The 24,159-nt window shown below is 28.8% G+C and overlaps 1 protein-coding gene across 2 annotated transcripts in view; it reads right to left on the bottom strand.

Annotated features, from left to right (window-relative positions):
- The window catches only part of LOC107446988 (receptor-type guanylate cyclase Gyc76C), a 223,867-nt gene extending 201,445 nt beyond the window's left edge, over positions 1 to 22,422 (bottom strand). Inside the window, exon 1 of one of the 2 annotated variants that reach the window (XM_043041318.3) lies at positions 20,865 to 22,422. In XM_043041318.3, coding sequence (XP_042897252.1) covers positions 20,865 to 21,350 — 486 coding nt within the window. In that variant the 5' untranslated portion in view covers positions 21,351 to 22,422. The remainder of the gene's footprint in view (positions 1 to 20,864) is intronic. The other variant, XM_087159811.1, reaches the window with a different exon arrangement.
- Positions 22,423 to 24,159: the final 1,737 nt, after the last annotated feature.

Genomic DNA, 24,159 nt, shown 5'->3' with positions numbered 1-24,159 from the left:
TTCGCCTTGTTAATAATCTTATCAAAATATTCTATATAGTGTGCTAAAAAAATGGACCACCCTGAGTAACTTTTGATCTAATAATCGGATCTTCACGCTCGAGGGTTGAATTTTAATGGTTTGAATTGATGACCTGTGAATACGATATTTTAAGTTACGAAATGAGATAGAACATATCATACTTTCTCTAAATAAGCATCCTTTTTCGATCGATTCGGATTTCTGATCTTAAAAGTAAAGGGGGTAGGTAGCCGCAATCTAGGATTTATGATCCCAATATTTTGGTAATGACAGAGGTGGACTCTTTAATGTTAAGTATACTTTTTCCGTATTTTGTCATAAATCAAGAGCTTTAAGGGATTTGGCAAATGTTTGCACACAATTGTAAAATTCATCTATCCAAAGATAATTCCATGCAAAAAGAAACTTTAAATAAATAGGGATTCTTTTTTATTATTTTTTATTAATGGTCGAAAAAATGATGAATTGTAAGCAGGGGTCTGTCCAGACATTTTATGAAAGGTCCGTTTTTCGTGAAATTGAGAAAAAAATACTCACATTCTTTCAGCCAGGGTCCGTTTTTATGAATTTGTGCAAATAGGGTCCGGTTATTGCAAAAAACTTTTTCAATGAGTTTTTAAATTGCAAATAGATACAAGATTATGCTCGGCACTGCAAAATTATAATAAAAAATTTAAATTTTCAAAAATAAACAGCAATTGCTGCTTCTAAATTAGAGATGCAACATGCAAATATTTCGTATTTAGCCTATACTGCTGAACGCAGACTATTCATTTCGAAAGAATAATGGAAGAATCGTCTGCCAAACAGAAAACTTTCGCTTACATCCATTCTTGTTTTCTGCCCTGGGAAGGATTTATTCGATTAACAAAACAATAATGAAGATGAACAAATTTGTGAAGGGTCCGATTAAAAGAAAAATAATTTTGTGAAGGGTCCGTTAACGGACCCAAATTTCTTTTAAACAGACCCCTGGTAAGATTTGTAAGATATACAACTTTTTACATAATTTTAGAGACTGTAATTTTGCATGACAAAATACAAAATTTGAGCAAAATCGGTCGAATACTTCCTGAAAAATTAAATTTTAAGTATAAGAGGAACTAATCGACCGATACATGCAAAAATTAATGTATTCCATACAAAAAGTAACTTTTAGTAAATATTTATTATTTTATTTATTAATAGTCAAGGACTTTTTTAACTGTAAGTTATACTATCGTACATTTAAAATTGGATTTTATTCTAATCTATCTATTGCCAGTTTTAGACTGTTCTATCACTTTTGTTCAAATTTCGAATTTTACGATCTAAAGTCACATAACTATACTAAAATTTCAGTTCAACAAGCAAAATCTTTTCTCAGTTTCGATACAGAAAAATTAAATTTTGAATTTCGTCGTTGAATGAAGTTCGTGTTAATAGAATCGAAATTATAATATGCCCATTTTGATGTCATTATTGAAACATGACAAAAAACATCCATTTGGCGAAACTTTTCTATTCAAATAAAAAGAACCTTAAAGACAGTGAATAATTTTTACATTTCGAACATTTCCCATAATCTCAAATACAGCAGTGAATATGAATTTAGATAGCAAACACCTTTTTTTTCACTGAACTGAGAATTTCCCTCGTTTTGACATTTTAAATCAGACATACAATTTACATATTTTTAAAATTATAAAACTTATATTTGAAATTTTTCCCTTTAGATAAAAAAAAGCATTAAAGTCAGTGAATAATTCTTAATTTTTGTGCATTTCCTTAATCTTAAATACAGCAGTGAATATGAACTTAGATAACAAACATTACTTTTTCACTAAACTGTGGATTTTCCTCATTTTGACATTGGCACCAGGCCATAATTAGTATATTTTTCATAATTAGCCTTATGTGCCATTTTCATGATTAACATTCAGCGCCATTTTTGCAATTAACTTTGATAGTCAAACTAACATAATTTCCGAACAGCTATGCAAAACTCATAAAATTTCTTAACAAATAGAATAACATTCCGTAAAAAGCATTTATTTTAAAAGATTACTTTGCCTTCGAAAAACAGGCATAGTTTAACTAATATTAACTCAAAACATACAAACAATTTTCACTCATTGACTTAAGTTTTCTTTAAATCTTTTGATAAACTAACTCTTTCTGAACTCAAAAGACATTTAGTTTATTTAACTTTAAAATGAAACTGCAAAGTTTAGTAAATTCAACTGATACAAGATCGTGATAAAATTCCTTTTCATCCGGCTCATCAGTTCTCTAGTCAACAAGAGAAGTAATTCAAAGAAATGGATACACCATTTTGAAAAGTCTAACAAACGAAGTAATAACTAAAATTCGGCAAACCAAACAAAAATTCGTATCTCTTTCTGTCCGTTTTTGCATTGATTTTTCGTTGTAATACACTTCATAGTATTAAAAAAATGCCTATTTCAAAAACTTATAGAGGGTACATAAAAATTTAAATTTTAAAGCATATATTTTACACAATTTTTCTAATACCTCTTCTGTATTTAAAAATGACAAAAATAAATATTTATAATTTTATTTGAAGAAGCAAGGATGGATTAAGTTAAAGAACACCATTGAGGATTTTCTTATGTTATTTAATTGGTTTGCTTAGAACAGATGCTTATGTACCCTTTTTATCATATCAATGCTAAAATATCTCAATGCACTAAATCTCGGAATATATAGATTTATATCTAAATAATCATACACATTAAACCCACCGACTGTTTTGTAAATAGTAAGTATTAATTATTTGCATTCTTTTAAATGATTCTGCATTGTAAAAAATTCCGGATCAAATTACAGTAAAAAGGATAGACAATTAGGATGCTGGTAAAAAGATCGGACATAAAAATTGATTTTATGGCAAGCAATACCGGTACTCGGGGCATCGTTACTTTTGACAATAAAATCCCTTTTCACTGAAGCACATGTTACGGAACAAAATCTAAGATATACTGTAATTTTTACAGTTATAATCAGAGTAAAATCACTGAATCACTCTAGCGAAATAAATATTACTGTGAAAACAATATTTTACAGAAAAAATTAATTTTATGGTAAAATGGATTTTATGGATGATGCTCCCTAAAGTGACAATACTTTATACCGGAATTTGATCCGGAATTTCGGACAGTGGGATTTCTTGGAGCCAAAGCTTCCCGGCCTGTTTTAGAAATTAAAAAAAGAAGAAAAAAATTGACCCATCATACCTCAGTTTCATGATTAGTGGAGGAAGGAATTAGCCTGAAAAACACTTGTATGAAAAAAGTATGAACATTTGAAAGCAGTAAATGTAAAAAAGTCAAAGCAGTTAATTAGTTACATTATCTTTTGATATATAGACATTCAAATTGAACAATAGTATCCTACAATCTAGTTTAATTTGCAAAAATTTATAATTCAACTAAGCATGATATTAAAATACTATTACTTAACCAGCGTAAAAATTTTTAGCATAGCACATTGGACAAAAATGAATAGTGAAAACTACCAAAATATGGCATTGCAGGTATTTAACTATCACAGTACAACCTTTTTCTGATATTTGGATCAAGTGAAAATACCAAAACATGGCAAAATTGGGCTCAATTTTATGTAGCCAGCAAATGAATAACAATTTATGGTTCAACATGGCTCGAAATTTTTAACAGTGTACATTTTAGCTTTTTGTTTTTAGTATTGAATCATTTTTAATTATAATTAAAGGTACAACATAAAATATTTTTATTTATCCTTTAACTTTTTTTCCATGAATTATTAAATTTACCCTGTTTCCAGCTCTATAGGAACGCGTAAAAGCACTGTAATTTTTATAAAATCATTCTGATAATAATTTGGAAAATCATATGGTATGTAACTAAATGAAAGAATGTGCCAAAATTTGGTAATTTTTATCACGATTTCCAAGAGCATGGCTTTAAAAACAGTTTATTCCGTTAAATTATCTTTTCTGTTTTGTGTTTTTTTACGAAATGTGGGGTAGTCAGAACTATAAATTTGAAAACCAAAATTTTCAGTTAAATTTTACCACATGAACACAAAATCTACCCAATGAATGGTTTAAATATCGTATATTTTGATTTTATTAACGAAAGTTATGTTTTTCTTGCTGTTGTCTGAAATGTCATTACCATACAGTAAGGCAACTTTGTAATTTTTATTTCTCCTTTCAGGCAAATTGAAATATTTATACAGAATAATTTTGTTGTAGGCTTATATTCAGACTTATAATTCAACAGTAATTATAAGGGAAAGAAGAAAAAAACAAGAGCAAAAAATGTGAAAATAATAGAGGTCGAAAATGAGCTTACTATCCCCAAAATATTGATTTATTAAAAACTTAGAGGAAGAATATTATTAGAAAGAGACAATTTGTTATGAGTAATAAATAAAAAATTGTTTGGTATAACATTAATCAAATAGGTAAATCTAGACTTTGTATCTCTATGATCTGTATAACGATAATAAACATAATCATTAAGGGTTAGGATACAAGAATTTTAAGACAGGGGTACATATTGGAATGATTAATGGGAAATTTTCTTGAACAGAATTATTAAATGATAACGAAAAAATCAACACGACTTTTTATTTTTCTCGTTATTTTTTTAGAAATCACAAGTTATTTTCCCTTCTTCTTTATAATCTTTTTTTAAATTATAGTGTAGAATTACTTTAATCGAATAGGTCAAGAAATAAAGATAATTAAATAAAAGCAATTGAAAATAACCTAAAAAATATTTAGCACGACTCAACGATTTTACCCGCATGTAACAACTCTATTAGTCGAAAATAACTCGTATCTCTGATTGAAGTAGCCATTTTAAGTTTAATGCAAGAGTCGTTAATTTAGGTTGCATTAATGCAATATTTCGTAAAGTAAATCTACTTTGTTAATAAAACGTACCATCTGCGCAGCGATGATACCACAATAAAATGCACAGCAATAAAATATTATAAAATTATTTAATACAATTGGCAGATTTATGTAAACCTTCATATGAGAAAATTATTATATTTATTATACTTTGTAAAATCTGTTCCGTAATATCTCGCCAAATATGATGCTGAACAACCCGAAATATTGTGTGAAGGAATATTTTATTCCGATTTAGCACCAAATCCGTCGGTCATATACGACTTAAAAAGCGTAATTTAAATCCAAAAATTAAAATTGTATAATTTTACACTAAACTCTCCCGCCTTCACGGATTTTTTTCACTTACACCAATGTTAGCGCGCTTTGAATAGTAAAACTTCCAGAAATGCTAAACAGAAAATCGAAATTAATTTGCTTACAATCTGGAATGAGCAGCCGAAAAGTTGTTCTCTTCAATTTTGTTATTCATCAACAGAAAATAATCACTGTTAAATATGTATGATATGTTAAATATGTAATTTAGCTGTGTGAGAAAGGTAATTATATTTTAATTTTTAAATTTCTGAGAAGTGTATTAACTGATTTTATAATGAAACAACGTATTTTCTCTTCTATTTTCTAAAGCCTCGTTCTAATCTATCTCAAGATTCTCTCAGCCCTGCGCGTAGTTTAATTTGCAAATAAATTTTAATTTAAGAATTACTGTAAAAATGCAATATAAATAAATGACTTTTGCATTTTCATGGCATTGTAAAAATAATTTTACTGACTCTTATGTGTCTTATCCTGTAATTTTACATTTCAGTGTTATTGAATAAGAAACGGCGGCGTCTAATTTACACCAAGCAGTGTCAGTGGCGTACGCAAGGGAGGGGTTTAGGGGTTTAAACACCCCCCTTGAGCTCAGACAAAATGTCAAAAATAAAAATTTTAGTAGAAATTGTGCGAACTATTATTTTTTAAGACTATATAATTTTATTTGCCTTATGCCTACTTTTTTTTTCATGGAATTTCTCAGAATACTGAAAAAAAAACATTTACTATAATAGGGTTGTACTTTTGAAACCAAATTCACGTGATACTGTTACGGACTGGTACCTTTCTGTCCTGCCAGTATAGTTTTCGAGACTGGCTGTCATTCGTGAGGTCTTTACGCGATGATTCTGGAATCCTAGACGTTCTGTCGTCTTTGAGACAATTCGAAAATTTTGGAGATGCGGTGAAAAATTATATAAAAGGGGGAACGGAGTACAGTGGAGTTAGTTAGTCAGACTAAGAGTTATCTCTGCCGCTTGCCTTTTGGAGCTTGTCGCTAAATCTGTTTTGATTTATCTCACCAAAAAGTTCATTCAATCGCCGAACCCGTCGTCGCCACTATTTCGACTAGTGAAGAAATCAGTAACAATACCATTGGAGATACAGCGCTCGTTGAAGTTATTCATTCCAGCTCGAAACTTTGAGATCGTAGCATAGCGGATATTTCTGTGCCAATATATATATATTTGCTGTTCTTGGATCTTTAGGATATCAAAACGCAAGAATTTAACAATTTTTAATTATTTTGAGAAAAAATCACGACCTGAAATTAGTGAGGTGACAGCATCTAGTACCAATGTAAGTTTTTCTGTTGCACAGAAATGTGATAGTTCCGTTGAAGAAAACGTTTCTAGCATAACAAAATCTGATGAATGTGAAAGTGGCCCTCAAAGTGTTACTTCCCACCCATATGACATTGGACTCTTTTTAGAAGATATTACATTATGTTCTTAAACTTAAAAAATCAAATCAAAATTTAACTAACCAATGTTGTCTAAATAAAAAGTCAAAATTGTCTAGCTGTCTAAATTCGTGAAATAATAGTGCTTTATTACAGACTTGAATTTCTTTTAGTAGTTTCAGAAAATTATGAACACCCCCCTTGAAAAAATTCTGCGTACGCCACTGAGCAGTGTAAAATAACGTTAATGTAGGGAAACATAAGATACATGAGTTATATAAGGTGTCACTGCATCACTTCCGTTTAAAGAAGTTATCACTATTTTTGTCGCTGTGATACACTAAAATTCCTATTGTGTACAAGTAAAATACGCTTAAATAAATGCATTCCTTTAAGAATTTACTTCTTTTCCTGCGAAATGTTCAGCCTAGTCAAAGCAAAATCAATCGTCTCTTTTCGTCTGAACTAAAAATATCGATCACCTGACTATTAAAAAATGACTTCATTGACAAAATGTTTCTTGAATGAGCTTGAAGTTTAGATTAATTACATTCTTGAAAGTGTGTATGAACGCTCGTATTAGTATTATAACATGCAATGTTTAGATAATATACATGCGCTTTTGTACGCGCCTTAATGTCATATGCGTACATCTGCATAAGTAGGATAAATAGTAGGGATGGTAAAACAGAGATGATTTAATTCGACATGCTAAATAGAGGAATATACAGTTAAAAGTGAAACATTAAACTGAAGTGAAGAACGTAAATAAAGCACAAATTAAAGTACAATGATTGTGCTTTAATCGTATTTCCTTTTAGTCTATGTGGCACGAAGTATATCCTATCCTTTGAATAAAACATTAAATTGACAGTAAGTGTTAAGAAATTAAAAACGTTATAGTGCTTTTAGAATATTTCAGAAGCAGCAACATCATTAACAAAAGAGTTTTTGCTTTTGAAAATGAGGTAACTCTCCCAAAAATCCAGGTCAATGCATTCCATGCATTGACCGATGATAATGAATCTAGTGGATTCTCTGTTTATCATATAACCTACAATTGAAGGTGTATCATTGTGATACCGAAACGTGTAGAGATTTTAACAAAAATTTTACCATTAATATTTTTTAAACGTTGATTTTAATGAAATTTAATATTATCATTAAAAAAATTATTTCGAATTTGGGTTTAGTCTAATTGAGTTAACTACGTGGTGGGTTTGGCTCCATGGGAACATCAAAAAGTGCTTTGGTACTGATTATGATAAAACTAGCAATAAAATAATGTTTTATATCATTCATAAAATTAGGCAAATATAATAAAATTTGACTATTTTATGATAGTACCTAAGAGCATGGCTTCAAAACCATTTATTTCGTAATACGTATTTACTTTTCAATTTAGTATATCTTACTAAACATGTCGTAATACGAAGTATATTTTATATATATTATGTACCGTAGGTTTAGCTCTTCGAGAAATTAGCTCAACCTATATTAGGACTGTAAATTTTACTGCAGTGCTTTGTTAAAATTAACAATAAAAAATGGTTTTAAAACATGCGATAAAATTTGGTAAATGTAATAATCCATATTATGAACTGAAATCTGGAATCGAAGAAATAATTATTTCAAAGTGTAAGAAAAAACATACAAAAGAAAAAGAAAAAAAAATGTAAAATAAGTGATGAATAAATTTCCCCCAAAAATTCTTCGTCAAAATGTTGAAAATATATGAATCGTGGTTCGATTTTAACACTCATGTTTTAAGCTTTGTTTGTGCAAATTACCACTAATACCACATTTATCAGAAAAATTCATTAATGATAAATGATGAAATCGAAGTTAATTTATTCTTATCTGTGAACTTATGATTCAACAATTAGCAGACTGATGAGATTTTTTATTATGAATGATGAATGATGATTAAACCAATATAAAGATAATTAATATTAAGGTGTAGAATTAAGAGGCTATCATTTTATTTTTTCAATAAACACGTTTTTTGTAATAAATGAAGATAAAAATGATTGAAAAAAAAACGGTATTGACTTAAGACGAGTTAATAACGCCTCGGTAACCCCCATAAATAATAAATAACCATTTTTCTCTAAGTGATAAATAATGGTTTGAAACAAATTAACACAAAACTTAGATTTAGGGAGCAAAATTTGAAGAAAACAAAGGAAAAAATTAGGATAATAAATGATGACTCGAATTAACACAAATTGCATGGGCATATAAATATGATAAATGTTTTAACAAAAATATTGTAATATGCATAAAAATAACAAAAAAATACTTCAAACTTGTTGGGCGCCAATTTAATAACTAATATTGCATTTTAAATTAATAAAATATGGTTTTTGAACATTAACAAAGTGTTTGTTACTCGAACGTGCAAAACAAACAATTAACAACTCTTGATCTAGAGATTGGATTGTTATATATTAAGACACAACTGTCGAAAGGAAAATCTTAAATATTCTATTTAAAATAAATTAGCGATATTGTAAGTTACGAATTGAAAAAAAGGAACATTTTCTTGACTGATTTCAATCCTTAATATATTAGGGGCATGTCAAAGTTTGTAAAGGTATAGCCCAAATAGCCAAGAAGTCATACTTGTAAATTTTCATTTCTCAATAACTAGTCAATCGAATCTATTCATATTTTGTATTTTCTAATTTAAAATAATTAGAAATTAAGTAGATTGAAATGATTCAAATTTTTTTACCTAATAAAATCCATTTGTTACCAATCCATTAATAAAATTATTATTATGAACAATGATTTTTTGGAGGAATTATTTTTGGATAAACTAGTTTTACAAATATGTGCAAAATGTTTTTAAATGTCTTTCATAAGTTCAAGAGATTTTGAAAAAGGTGCAAAAAGTAAAAAATAGCATTACTAGATTCATATTTTCCATCGCTATTGGAACCATAATACTCAAAGGTTTACCTCATATTTTGATTGTTAAAAATCGAAATCTGACCAATTTATGTTTAATCAGAGAAAGGTTATGTTTATGTTAAAGGTTATGTTTAATCGGAGAAAAAGCGTTTTGCTTCAGATTTCGTAGTTTAAAATAACATTTGCACGTATGTAAATTAAAATATTTGAAGGTCAATAAATTGAACCGATAAGATTGCATCATAGTATGTTATAATCAGTTATTACGCTCAGAAAGTTAGTAAAGTGTGTCCTATTTCCATTTTTAGCCCTGTGCACAACGTAAGGAATGTACAATTACTCTTAATATTGCTTTATAGTATTGCTTTATTTATGATATTGCTTTATTTATAATATTGCGTTATATTTTACTTAATTATGTCTTAAATATTGCTTTATAGCTCTTCTGTACTGAGAAAAAAAGCATGGACAAAACTATGAAAATATGGTACAATTTACAGTGTTTTTGGCTCTATGCGAACACCAAAAAGCTCTGTAATTTTTACAGAAGCACTTTGGTTATGATTATGGTAAATTTATCCATAAACTATTATGATGTAATATGAGATAAAATTGAGTAAATATTGCAAAATTCGGTAATTTTTGTGCTGATACTTTAGAGCACGGCGTGGAAACCATTTATTCAATAAAGTTTACTTTTCAATTTTGTATTTTTGATTTTTCTAATTCTTATCTTAAGTAATAATTATATTTAATATAACCTACAAGCGAGAATAACAAATCCTTATCTGCAATATGAAAATTTAAAAAAAAATTATAACATCAATAAATATTAAAAAAACTTAATTAAAAGGCACACTTCTTCATTACAATTAAGTACATTTTTCATTTATAATCTACATTTTTAAGTTTATTCAAAAGTAACAGCAACAAAAAACAAGCTCTTTGCAACTTTCATTTATAAAGTTGTTTTATTAAAAGTTTTCCAGAAAACTGAAATCAATGTTATACCAATTATAATTTTGAAGCAAATTCTAAACAAACTTTTCCTGGAAAATTAACAGGTCTGGAAAATCTTGCAATAAGTGACCTGATGGTAGCGCCAAGCTGCGGTTAAAAGGATAGCTCTTCCCAACGAAATTCACGCTTGATTATTGCTGTAAGTAGTTTTCAAAAATACATTCTCGTTTGTGAGGAAACGGGGCATTAATCAAAGCAACTTAGAGAATAATTATTATATAATAACGTTTAATTAAAGAATATGGAACATGCAAAGATGTGAATGAATTAAAGTTGCATTAGATTGCAAGGATATTGCAGTGAGTAAATCATACATACCTGTTTCTCTACATTAGTGTTAATCTTGAAATTTCCAATCGTTAAATATAATCAAAGGAGCTTCCGTGTTAAAGCTAACTTGGAAGTGGTTTTAAAATAAAATAATAACACTGAAGAAAATATATTATTTTCTGTTGCATTTGATTTTTTAACAGCTCTTATCACTGATTTCAAATATGCAATCGGTTTTTTTCCTCCAAGCTACGGTTTTTTTTAAATGTCATTTTTAGTCCATTTTTTATTGAAATCTACAAGTTTTAAAAAATTATATATAACAGGGGGGTCGCGTAAACGTTACAATAAACTTCTAGGAAAGTTAAGGCACTCCTTCAGCCTGCAAATGAAGTCATACGCCACTAGGTACGCTTCCCTATTGAGAAATGTTTCTTCGTGTGATTCTGAACAGGTCTTAAGAGCACGACATACCATGGGTGAAACTTCTTATCGCAAATTCTCTTTCACCTCTAATATTTATTTAAAATTTTAAAATTGGAAAAGTAAAATTAGACAGCCCTAGAGTATTCTCAGAAGTTTCAAACACTGAAAAGAGATTTTTAAAATATCAAAAAGAAACTATGAAGAGATATCTTAGTATTACGCAATGGAGAAGTTCTCTTTAAATAATTTGTGTGCAGTTTGATATTCTTAATTTTTTTTCAGTAATTGAAATTTCGTGGTAAGTTTGAATAAACTCACTTTTTCTATACTTAATTTTAAATTGGTTATGGAAGTAAAACAGAATTTGCGATGAAAATTTTCTCCCGAGGTCCCATCCTCTTAATAGAGAAGCGCCCCTAGCCACAACCGTTGACATTTCTAAGCATGGGTTCGTATGCAGTTTCAATTCTGATTATGTGGCCTGAATCCCCTAAACATTTGTCGCAACATTAACGTGGCCCCCTGTAATACGAAACGCGTTTGAAATTCTACATTTCGTTGAAATATGGTCTGAAAATGCCATTAAAAAAATATGTAGCTTTAGTAGCAAATCTAATTTCAGATTTTAAATTCCCGCACCAGAATTAAAAACAAGTATTTGTATAAATGCAACAAAAATTTTCTCCCAATGATATTTTATAACACCGGGGCATAAGAATTATTATTCTAGTTTCGACTATCAATAACCCATACAATAAACGACGTTATATGTAGCTTGTCTCCGAGATCCTTTTTGCTGAAATTTAGTTTTGTTACTGCACCCTACCCAAACTTTTTGTCCATAGACAGACCGATATCAGAATCGTCTATTACTAAAACAAGCCCCTTGCAAAACAATTCATCGCAAAAAGGTCTCTTTACATGCTTTTTATTACAAAGATGCGACATTTAATTAAACTTTCCTTTTGAAAAACGAAGAGAATGACATTTTTAATTGACACTTTCAAAACTATAACTCCGTGAAATAAATGGTTATTTTTTACAAAACAGGACCTTATTTTTATTTGTTCAAAAACTAATGTGTAGGTTTTTCGTAGTGAACCTTTCACAAAAAATTTGAATACCAACGGATCATTACCGGTGTTTATTTTCATTACTATTTTTTTTATGTAAATGAATTGACCCGTACCTTTGTATTGCGTTAACTTTTTTTCGAAATAGCGTAGTATAAAAAATATTTATAGAGTAAACGTGATCGAACTAATATATTTTAAAGAAACATTTTATTCTCACAGAGTGTATAAACATTAAGTAAACTTTTAGTAAAATGAGCGAAGTTAACGCATATACTTTTAAACAAAAGTTTCAGTTATTTTGCATTCCAGTTTTCTCATTCTAAGTATTTATTTTTTGTGTTAAAAAGCAGCTTATTTTATGCTCATATTTTTCCACTTTCAAATATTTTATTCTTTATTGTAAAATTAATGTAATTGTATGTGTAGAATAGATTTTTTTCTTAATTTTAAATACATGTGCTTTAATTTTTTTCTTCAAAAAATAACTTCGCTGTTCAAGAACAGGACTGATAACAATACTGCAAAAAAATTAAAGTTTATAAAATATACTGTCAATTTCTATAGTATGTAGCTAAGATCCAAGTAATGTGGATGGAATTCCCATCTATCTCTCCAATTATTGGTTTTCAAAACTGATAAGCCCGCCTATCTAAGTTGCATCAACTTTTGAAACCCTGTTTGTTTGATAGATAATTATCATCAGTTTGCCATAAATATTTTGTCGGTAACCAATGTTAAACAATTTTTGACAGGAAATTACAAGTGAAGTAGTTTGAAGCGACTTTTAAGCTTCCGTAGTAATCTTTTGAATAATGACGAGCGTTTGAGAGTATATGACAGATTCAACTACTAATTGTAACGAATATGCTCTTATTACCTGACTAGCCGCCTAAGGCGGCCAGCTGTCCGCCACGCTAAAGGTTTTCACAAATAAAGTTTTTTAAAACATAGCAGGAAATCTGAAGATTAGTGGACAATTAAAGTGTTCTGTCCTGCAATTTTGTCTACATATCCAGATGAACAACGACAAATAGTATTGAGTATAGTAAAGTGCGGCGTGCTCTCTGATTTCGCTTATAGCACAAATATATCAAAGCGAAGCGTTCTATTTACGTATCGAATATATTGCCACATTTTTAATACAAAAGTTAAACTTTTCTCCACTTTGATAAATGTAAACTAATGCGAACCTTACAATTAAATTATTAATTCCTTCGTATATTATTGGTTTAAGTTGTCGAAAATTAATATTTTAATTGTAAGGTTCGCATTAGCATACATTTATAAGAGTGGAGAAAAGTATATGCATTTTTTAATAGTTTTTTGAATATGGCTCTTTGAAGACGAAAAAGCATAGATTTTTTTACAAAATGACTGATAACTAAAAAACTAATCCAAAATTTTGAAAAAGAAAAAAAATACTTCTTTATTATGTCAAAACACAACTATGTGCCGAGTTTCGTGCCTGGGCGAGGCTTCTGGGGCGATATATTGTGATTACAGACACACACACAGCCGCGTTTATTATTATGTATAGATAGATTAAAAATTTCATTCGCTTCAAAAATGTACAAAGAGAAAATAACAGTCTACATGTTTCAAGCCGACCGGAGTCAAGGAGCTGACGTTTGCATCAGAAAGGTTAAAATCCCGGACAACGCACGGATGTTCTTCTGTACTATCTGTCTTCACTGTAGGAGCAACGTCGGCCCACCAATAGGATGCCCCTGAAAGAGTGGGCGACAAATCTGCCCTATTGATACCTGACTGACGAAGATCAATCGGGTAGGCATTGGAGAAAAAAATATTTCAAGGGCTTCAAAAATAGATGCCCTTTTCAAGACTTGCTAGACGTTAATAATAAGAAGAAAAAAGATTTTAAAGATTATTTCAACCCCAGTCACATTAACTCGTTTTAATGGGTTGGGTGCTGATTTTGTTGCTGACGACATCAGTTCCTTACCACCTTTCCATATCGAGTTTAAATACTTTACCCTGATTTGCCAGTCTCGGTCACAGTAGTTTCTTTTGTTCTGTTTTTCATATTTTTTCTAAATCGGCTATTGTAGTTTTGTTTCTCATTCTTATTTTTCCATTTTTCGAGGGCAATTGTTTTAAAATAATTGTTACTTCTCATGCACTACTGGCAAATCTACTGGCAAAATGGGTGCCTGTTTTTGGCCTTGAAACATGTCGACTGTAATTCTCTATTTGTATGTTTGTGAAGCGAATGAAATTTTTAACTAGGTAAGATATTACCGCTTCAGTTTCTTGCGTTTTTTTATTTAAATACGTTGTAGTTTGATGGAAAAAAAATACTTAATGTATTTCAAAAACTGCAGGAATAGCAGCGTCAAATAATGTAAATCAAATGAGTTTTTTCCCCAAAAAATAAAAAATTAAAAATAAATTTAAAAAATATGTATGGGCAAACAAATTAACGAAAGAATTTAATTATGCATTTCAATTCAGAATATATCTGGTAAATATTTAAAATTTCAGTGCAAGAAACGGCTAACGAATTCCACCTATAAAAGTTTGATAAATAATGAATGCAATAAACTTGAAAAGTATTGGCCCGAAGTAAAATAAATTCTTTCAAATATATTGAAATCTCTAAGAAATCAATTATATTTTAAAGAAAAAAAAAGAATAAAAAGAGAAAAGTAATTTTGAAACTGCGTCAGATTCAATTAAAACCATTCAGCATGAAAGGCTCTTAAAAAGAAAACTCGAAAAAAAAACAAATCAATAAAAAGAAGTATTTTTTATTCAAACTAAAGAGATAAGAAACCTCTATTGCTTCAAAGGCATTGTTTGTATTCAATTTATAACGATTTTTTTTTATTTATATAACTGTTTTCGTTAACAGAGCGATTCTTTAATCGAGAAATCTACATTAAAACTCGTAAGAACCTAAAACAAATTTATTATTATTATCATCATTGTTGTTATAATTATAATTATCATTTCAGAGAAACGTTTGAATCAAATTATTTAACTCTTTCACTACGAAGGACGAGATAACTCGTCTTCCAGGAAAATTCTCTGTGCGCTAGAGACGAGATAACTCGTCCCTTACGGAAAGTTTTTTTTTCCAATATTATACCAACGTTTCCAGCGACTTATTTACCTTCATTTAGCATTGACTATTATTTTCATTGTATTATTTTTATGCTTGTAAACATAGAGTGAGAATTGATTGCAATTGATTGTTAATTTTTAAAGTTAAATAAACAATTTTTAAAGAAATTTGAGTTCAATTTTAGCACAGAAAGTGAGACAAAGGCGCACTTTTGCCGCGTTGAGAGCAAAGTAGCTTTTAAATCTTTGTATAAACTGCTAATTTCAGGAATTTCTGCTTAAATAAACTCCGAGAGGGGGATAGTACGGGTAATAATGACTGAAGGAAAAGAATACATTAGAAACCTATATTACTTCAAATGCATTGTTTGCATTCAATTTATAATGATATTTTGATATTATATACTTGCTTCCGTTAATAGAGCACGTCTTTGATTAAAAAAATCTAAATTAAAACTCATATTAAACTAAAACGGAATTATTATCATCATCTTTAATATTATAATTATTATAATTATTATTATTATCATTTCAAAAAAAATGTTTGATTAAATTTTTTAAGCAACATAGGGTTTAATTCTTTGTATTAACTAAAAATTTTAGGAACTTTTGTTAAATGAATTATGAGACTGGGACAATACGGGTCATCATTGACTGAAGGAAAAGTATTGAAAAAATCACCAAAAATAACAATAGAATGCCGTAACATTCACAAAAGAAGCTGCAGAATTTCTCAATTTAATACGGAAATTAGTTTTGTAGTACGGAATTACTGAAACATATCGAAACAAGTTTAAACTCAACTTAAAAAATCTTAATTAAACTAACTTTCAAAATAAAAAGTGTTAAAAGTTAAAGAAATAGCTACACTGTTTGTACTTTTTTTTATTATTCAGTTTTAAATACGAGTAACCTTTGAAAGCATGCTACAGCAATACAAGATTTTTTTCTTCTCTAAACATGTACACAGGTTAGAATTTCGGGTACATTTTTAAAAAAAGAAACATACGCTAGCTTATACACTGTTAATTTTAACAGACTTATAGCGCACAGGGAAAAAAAGTATGGTTAGAGCTACCAGAATATGGTACAACTTACCAACTACCATGTTTTGCCATGTTTACCATGTTTTGGGCTCTAGGAAGCAGCAAATACCTCAGTAATTTTTACCGCAGCCCTTTTTTAATAATATTTAAAAAAAATAACAATAAAATATGGTGTTATAACACAGTGGCGTACGCAGAATTGTTTCAAGGGGGGTGTTCATAATTTTCTGAAACTACTAAAAGAAATTCGAGTCTGTAATAAAGCACTATTATTTCACTAATTTAGACAGCTAGACAATTTTGACTTCTTATTTAGACAACATTGGTTAGTTAAATTTTGATCTGATTTTTTAAGTTTAAGAATATAATGTAATATCTTCTAAAAAAAGTCCAATGTCATATGGGTGGGAAGTAACACTTTGAGGGCCACTTTCACATTCATCAGATTTTGTTATGCTAGAAACGTTTTCTTCAACGGAACTATCACATTTCTGTACAACAGAAAAACTTACATTGGTACTAGATGCTGTCACCTCACTAATTTCAGGTCGTGATTTTTTCTCAAAATAATTAACAATTGTTAAATTCTTGCGTTTTGATATCCTAAAGATCCAAGAACAGCAAATATATATATATTGGCACAGAAATATCCGCTATGCTACGATCTCAAAGTTTCGAGCTGGAATGAATAACTTCAACGAGCGCTGTATCTCCAACAGTATTGTTACTGATTTCTTCACTAGTCGAAATAGTGGCGACTACGCGTTCGGCGATTGAATGAACTTTTTGTTGAGATAAATCAAAACAGATTTAGCGACAAGCTCCGAAAGGCAAGCGGCAGAGATAACTCTTAGTCTGACTAACTAACTCCACTGTACTCCGTTCCCCCTTTTATATAATTTTTCACCGCATCTCCAAAATTTTCGAATTGTCTCAAAGACGACAGAACGTCTAGGATTCCAGAATCATTGCGTAAAGACCTCGCGAATGACAGCCAGTCTCGAAAACTATACTGGCAGGACAGAAAGGAACCAGTCCGTAACAGTATCACGTGAATTTGGTTTCAAAAGTACAACCCTATTATAGTAAATGTTTCTTTTTCAGTATTCTGAGAAATACCATGAGAAAAAAAAAGTAGGCATAAGGCAAATAAAATTATATAGTCTTAAAAAATAATAGTTCGCACAATTTCTACTAAAATTTTTATTTTTGACATTTTGTCTGAGCTCAAGGGGGGTGTTTAAACCCCTAAACCCCTCCCTTGCGTACGCCACTGTTATAACATGCGATTAGATACTGTAACTGTGGCAAATTTACCTTGATTTATAAGAGCAATGTATAAAAATCATTTATTCAATTATATTTACTTTTCAGTTTTGCCTTTTTTACTAAATGCATAATTATAAGAACCATAATTTTTAAAAGTAAAATTTTCGGTTTACTGATACCACAATTAGAACGGAAAAAATTACATAATTGAATATTTTATAAAACCAAATGATTAAATAATTAAATTTAAATACCGTATATTTTGGTGTTACTAATCAGAAATATGATTTTTTTTAACCAGAAATATTATCACCATGCAGTACGGTAGTCTTACCAGATTTTTTTTTAATGACATCTTGAAACAGTTGTATAATTGAGCAAATATCGAAGAACTTTCGAATTTTAAATTCAAATTTATGAAAAGCAGTGAAAAAAAATAATAGTATGAAGTAATTAGGTAAAAATATCAACAAAAAAAAAAGATGTTAACATTTTGTCTTTCCAAATAGCATAAGATAATGCATTTATTCTTCGGAATGATCTTAATGACTTAGAAACACACTATAATATCTATATGGTAAAATTGCTTTAGGAAAATAATACAAGTTGTTGTTGTTTCTAATGCCACTTGCCGAATACCAGCAAGCCCGCTCGGTGAAACCAAGCAACAATTACAATTTTCGAATAAAAGAAATCTGTATAGTAATTTTAAATATAAATGCTGAGGGTAGTTATTATAGCACAAATGTAATTACTTTCTTTTCACCAATTATTTTGTCTTTATTACAGCCAAAATAGGTGTCACGTGCATAATAATATAACAAGTTCAACTTTCATAAGTAAAGCTTAAAAATTAGATTTTAAACAACCAACTTTTATAATAATCAAAAATCAGTATAATTCCAACATCATGAAAACGAAATAATTATTTTAATCTTTCATTTCCATTTTAATATATTTTTAATCATTCATTTCCAATAAATGGCGAAAAAGAGGATTGAAAAGAAGATCACTCTATAATTGAAACTATTTCACGAATTTCTATTCGTTATTCAGATACAGCTGGATTACGAATAACAGTTATTTTAAACACATCTGTTTTTATTTATTTAAATTGTTTGTGAAGGTAAAGTTATACGAGTTAAGCAATTCATGTTGCAAAATGTTTTAACTTCAGCTATATTGAAAATAAAATGCATTATTTATTATGATTTTAGAGAGAGTTGCAAATAATTGTAATGGTTTTTACAAATCGTTTTGTTACTAATTTTTTTTCTAAAATAATTCAAACTGGAGTTGGCTTAGAAGCAACAGATTTCTTCTAAAACTATGTAATTTTTTTTAGATTTATTTATATTTTTTTAAAGATTTATTTATATTTCTTTTAAAGTAAAGCTTGAAGATCAAATCCTAGCGCATTTATGAAATTGATTTTACAATTATTTATACTTTGAACAGGATTACAAGAAATATATTATTGTTATTAGCTTTTTTTACAAATATTTGTACAAGTTCACGACTTCGTTATGTAGTGTTTGTTAGTTCTGCTCGTTCGTTAGGGAGTTCAAACTTAAGTTAACTAAAAAAGAGAGATATTTTAAAATACTTTTTTTATTTTATTTAATTATATTATTTGTAAAATTAAAAGAAGAGCTAATGTTTTAGTTTCAACCTACAATGAAATACAAGTTGATACGGATTACAAAAAAACTTTTCTTTTCATAATATTAATACAAAAATTAGTCTGAGTTAACGAGTTAAAAACAGAAATGGAAAGAGACATTAAAATCATTAGACAATTCGATATTTTAACTTAATTGTTTTTAAGAGTAATATATTTAGTTCTGCTACATCTGAGAGCAAAACCAATCATTTTATCTTAATTACAGCAGAAGCTATAGACCAAATAACAATTTATTGTAGCATCATGTATCTCAATCTTTAAATTAATACCTTTTTAAAAAGTATTTTGCGACCAAGTAGCTACTTTAAAATACTATATCTCAAGAAATATTGCATATAATTACATAGAATTTCAAACATATATTTTAGACATATTTGGTTGCTCCTTTTTGGTTAATTCAAAATATACCTAATTAGTTTAATGATTTAGTTTTAAAATGCATGCCATTAAAAATGAATTTAAATTTGTAACTGAATAAATTTAAAAAAAAAATTTGCATCAAAACTTTTTGAAGTATAGAGATCAACTTTTTTCAATTAATTTACACTTTTTGAATTTAGAAATTTTATATTTAATGTCACTATTATAAATTTTTAAATGTTTTTTTTTTCAAAAATATTATATAAACTTTTTTTGTTATTTTTTATGTATTGAATACATACTACTAAAAATTCAAATTTTTAAATCTATAAGAAATTTCTTTTTAAGAAAAGTACACCTCCTCCTTTTTAAAACTATATTTTTAGTGCATTGAAAATTCTTAAATTAAGTAAGCGATTTTATTATTGCCTTCTTAAATTAATTATAAATTATTTTTATAGAGTTTAAAATTTGATTTTTGATGTTCAGAAAAATAGCTGAATTATACAATAGAATATACAATTGTTACTTCGAAATAGAACTTATGGTCTATTTTTAATTCCTTTTAAGAGTTTAAATTATGATTTTCAGCATCTTGTGAAATTTCGAAATGAGTAACAGATAATTTTATTTTCTCTTTTGGTTAAAAAAATGACATTTTAATGTTTTTAAAGATTAGAGTATGATCTCTAGCGCCTAAGAAACTCTTGAATTCAAAAACAGAACGTATTGTTATCACTTCATATCACAAAGAAACTGTTTTTTTAGAGTTTAAAATATGTTGTGCGTTACCCTTAACTATTGACACATCAATTAGAAAGAAATTAGGGAATTGAGATAAGGAATTTTTCTATGCAGCGGAGTATAGAAAATTTGCCCAGATTTATGCTAACTGATATGGTTCAGAGAGTTCATACTCTATTTGGCTTACAAGTATCAAGCAATTTAATAACACATTATTTTGATATATATGGTTAAATGATCTGAAAATTATTGAAATATAAATTTGAAAATGAATGATTGAAATATAAATTTGAAAATTATTATTCATAAAAATATATGTACTTACGTAAGATATTATAGGTAAATTAAGTGACGCAGCGACGGTAGCTTCTATACCACAGGAATCTTCAGGTCCAAAAAATGCAACAGCTCCTTCCCGCCATTGCTGTATAATTATCTTTGTACCTTGCAATGTATCACCTTCTGTGTCATTGTATATTAAACGAAGTTTATGACCTTTAAGTATCGATGCATTATTGTTCACATGATCCAAGGCATATGATATTGCCCCTGAAATCACCAGACCCTGTTTCTGGGGGTTCTCTCTGCCATGGATGTTTGTCAAATATCCAACAGTAAATATTTCAGCCGACACATCAGATAGCAAAACAATTAATATGATTAAAATTAGTTTTAAAATTTCCAACAGGCCAAAGTTTGAGATGTAACTTCGTCGATCTCTGCCTTTGGAGCGTTTTCGATGATGAGCTGTACATTTGTTTTCTATTTTCAAAGGCATGTTTTGAACATAATTGTAAAGAGCAAAAACCATGAATTAAGTTAAAATTCATTTGCAATAAAGATAATCACTGATGCTGTTATATAAACTCTAGTTAAAAAAATTTCACTTCTTTGAGATTTTATAAATTTGAAGAATAATATAAAAGACAATGATGATTCCATCTATTAACTGTCATAAATCAATAGTTCCTTTTATTAGTCTATAAATCATCAAAAAATTAAATTTATTTTTCTGGAATGTTTATTTTTTAACTCATTTATTCACATGATTTGAATCTCACATAGTTGTAACATACATTTAGAAAGAAAAAAAACTAAAGCAGCTAACTATTTGAGCAACTTTAGTACGAGGAAGAATGTTTTCTGATTTTCATTTCCTCAAAAAGTTTCCAATTTTAAATAACTTTATTTTATACATAAATTTTTCATAAATCCACAAAAAATATCCTTTATTTTAATTTTCAAACGCGAATTTTATTTGTCTTTTCTTTAAATGTTCCTCATGCATAATTTTTAGTTGGTAATATTTATTGATGATGGTTCGAAATATAAAGCAATTCCTCTTACGTTTGGATAGATTGAGATTTACTAGGTCTGTACTAAAAACAACTTTCGAACCATAAATATTATAACTGCAGTAAAATAAAAATTTTATCTCTAATAAAATACTTAAAATAACAATCTCTATTTATATAAAAACAGAAAAACTATCTTCTTGCAATGACAGATTAAATAGTTACTTTACAATCAATTCCATCTAAATTTGACATTTAAAATTGTTGATCACACTTGTTTGATTTTACACGCCCACGTGGTTTTTTATCGTATTAGTTAAAAACATATATTTCTCCAAAAAAAAAAGTTTAAAATAAAATCAGGTACTTTGAAAAACATTGAGCACGTAATTAAAAATGTTTATTTTCGCAACATAAAGTTCCAGGTACTAACGGAACTTCACTATTTAAAGCGGGAAGACAGCGTGTTCTATTCCGTTCGCTGGCGAGCGGCATGAAGGTGATGACAGGGTTGCAAACTTCGGTGTATGAAAGCAGCCGTTAAAGCGCGCTATCTCCCGTTGCTGCCAAGCGACGCAGTCGCCACCCCTGCGTGACGTCAGAAATAGTAGAAAACTCGGAGCAGCCTTCGTAAAAAATCACTGAAACTTCACTTATAATCTATGTTTAATTCAGGTAAGTAGTCATAAAAAAGAGAAATTATATGCGCGTGGCGCTTTTTTTCAAATTCTTATCCTTTTGATTCTTTATTTTTTATTTTATATGACCCTGATTTTCGTGGTGTCGCATTACCCCCCAAAGGTTTTAAGTTTCATTAAGCAAATTATACGATGATTGTTAGTTTGAAAATGAAACTAAAAAGAAAAATCTCGTATACATTTTATTCGTTGGTATTTTGGAATCTGCAATTCTGTTTAATTAGTCATTAAATGCAATAATCAGTAGGGTTTTTTTATTCGTTACTTTTTCCTTATTTTGTGAAATAGTTTGTAATCTGCAATATAACTGGAATTTTAATACCTATAGACAGGTATTTATTTTAACATTTTATAATAATGTTGCTTTTTTGTAATTTAGGCTGGCGCTGAATGTTTGTATGATACGAATACATATAGTTTTAAACTCTGCATAATTAATAATGAAAATTGTTTCTTTTCTTAAAAGTTCTAAATTTTTAATTTCAAATAGTAATATAAGCACCGGGAAACATTCTAATAGATTCGAAAATTCTTTATTCCGAATTGGTAGTAATTATAAATTCATTAATGATTATATATCTGCAATATTACTTATACCATAGCTAATAGTTTTGAAAATACATTTCGCATTTCGTAAACATTCATAATGAAAATTTTAAATAAATGGAGTAATGTCATTAAAATAATCTGAAAAATTTTTAATAGGGAGTGCTAGAATATGTCCTATAGCTAGATATCTATGGGTCTTCTCTTTTTCGAAAAAAAAATTATAGATATGAAAATTAATATCTTTCTATTCGTCTGTCACTTAGTGATTTCTAAACAATAAGACCAAGCCCGATGAAATTTGGCATACGGATAGTTCAAAGCATGGGAAAGGTCCCTGCCGATATTAGAACATTCGATCTACTACGAACCGTTCGAGCCTGACCAAATAGAATTTTCTGATTGGTTAAGCACTAGTCACTGTTTTAAATTTAAATAAAGACGGTTTCAGTGTTTGAAATATTTTAAAAATAACATCAGTGATATTCACTAGCTTATAGATCAATTTAATAAAAAAGAAAGAGTTTATTGCATATACTTATATATTTATTTATTTATTATTCTCTATATCCGATATATTCAATGAACATTGATTAATATTTCTGGCGTCAACGGGGTACTTTTTCTGTACGAAGAAGATCGCAGATACCCACACATGTGATGACAACAATCAGCGCCAGATGATAATTTTTAAGCAAAATGAAGTGTTAAAATTGTGATAAGTTTCTCAACGTATGTTAGAATATTAATTAACTAAATACCGCACCGTGTCGAACATCAGATTTGTTGAAATATAATACATTCTCGTCTACAGCTGTTATTTAATTTAGATTTATTAATTGTTTGTATATTTTATTGCAACCTTAATAAATTTTTTGTGTGCCTGTTAACTTCGATGTATAATTAGTGTGTTTATGTTCTACATGCCTGTTTTTGTGTTAAGTAAGAGATATATAGTGAAAGAATTTAAGTCTCTGTGAAGGAATATAGAATGTGTCACGTAAGAGAATTGATACTTGATGCGCTTGGCTTACTCGAAATAGTATGGAAAGAACAGTAGTAACGTAAACAAATGCCACGT

The sequence above is a fragment of the Parasteatoda tepidariorum genome, chromosome 3 (genome assembly GCF_982258835.1).
Source record: "Parasteatoda tepidariorum strain Cologne lab strain chromosome 3, Ptep-v5.0, whole genome shotgun sequence".
NCBI classification, from domain to species: Eukaryota; Metazoa; Arthropoda; class Arachnida; order Araneae; family Theridiidae; genus Parasteatoda; species Parasteatoda tepidariorum.
Note: the sequence above shows the minus strand (reverse complement) of the source record. Positions and strands in the feature narration are given on the sequence as shown.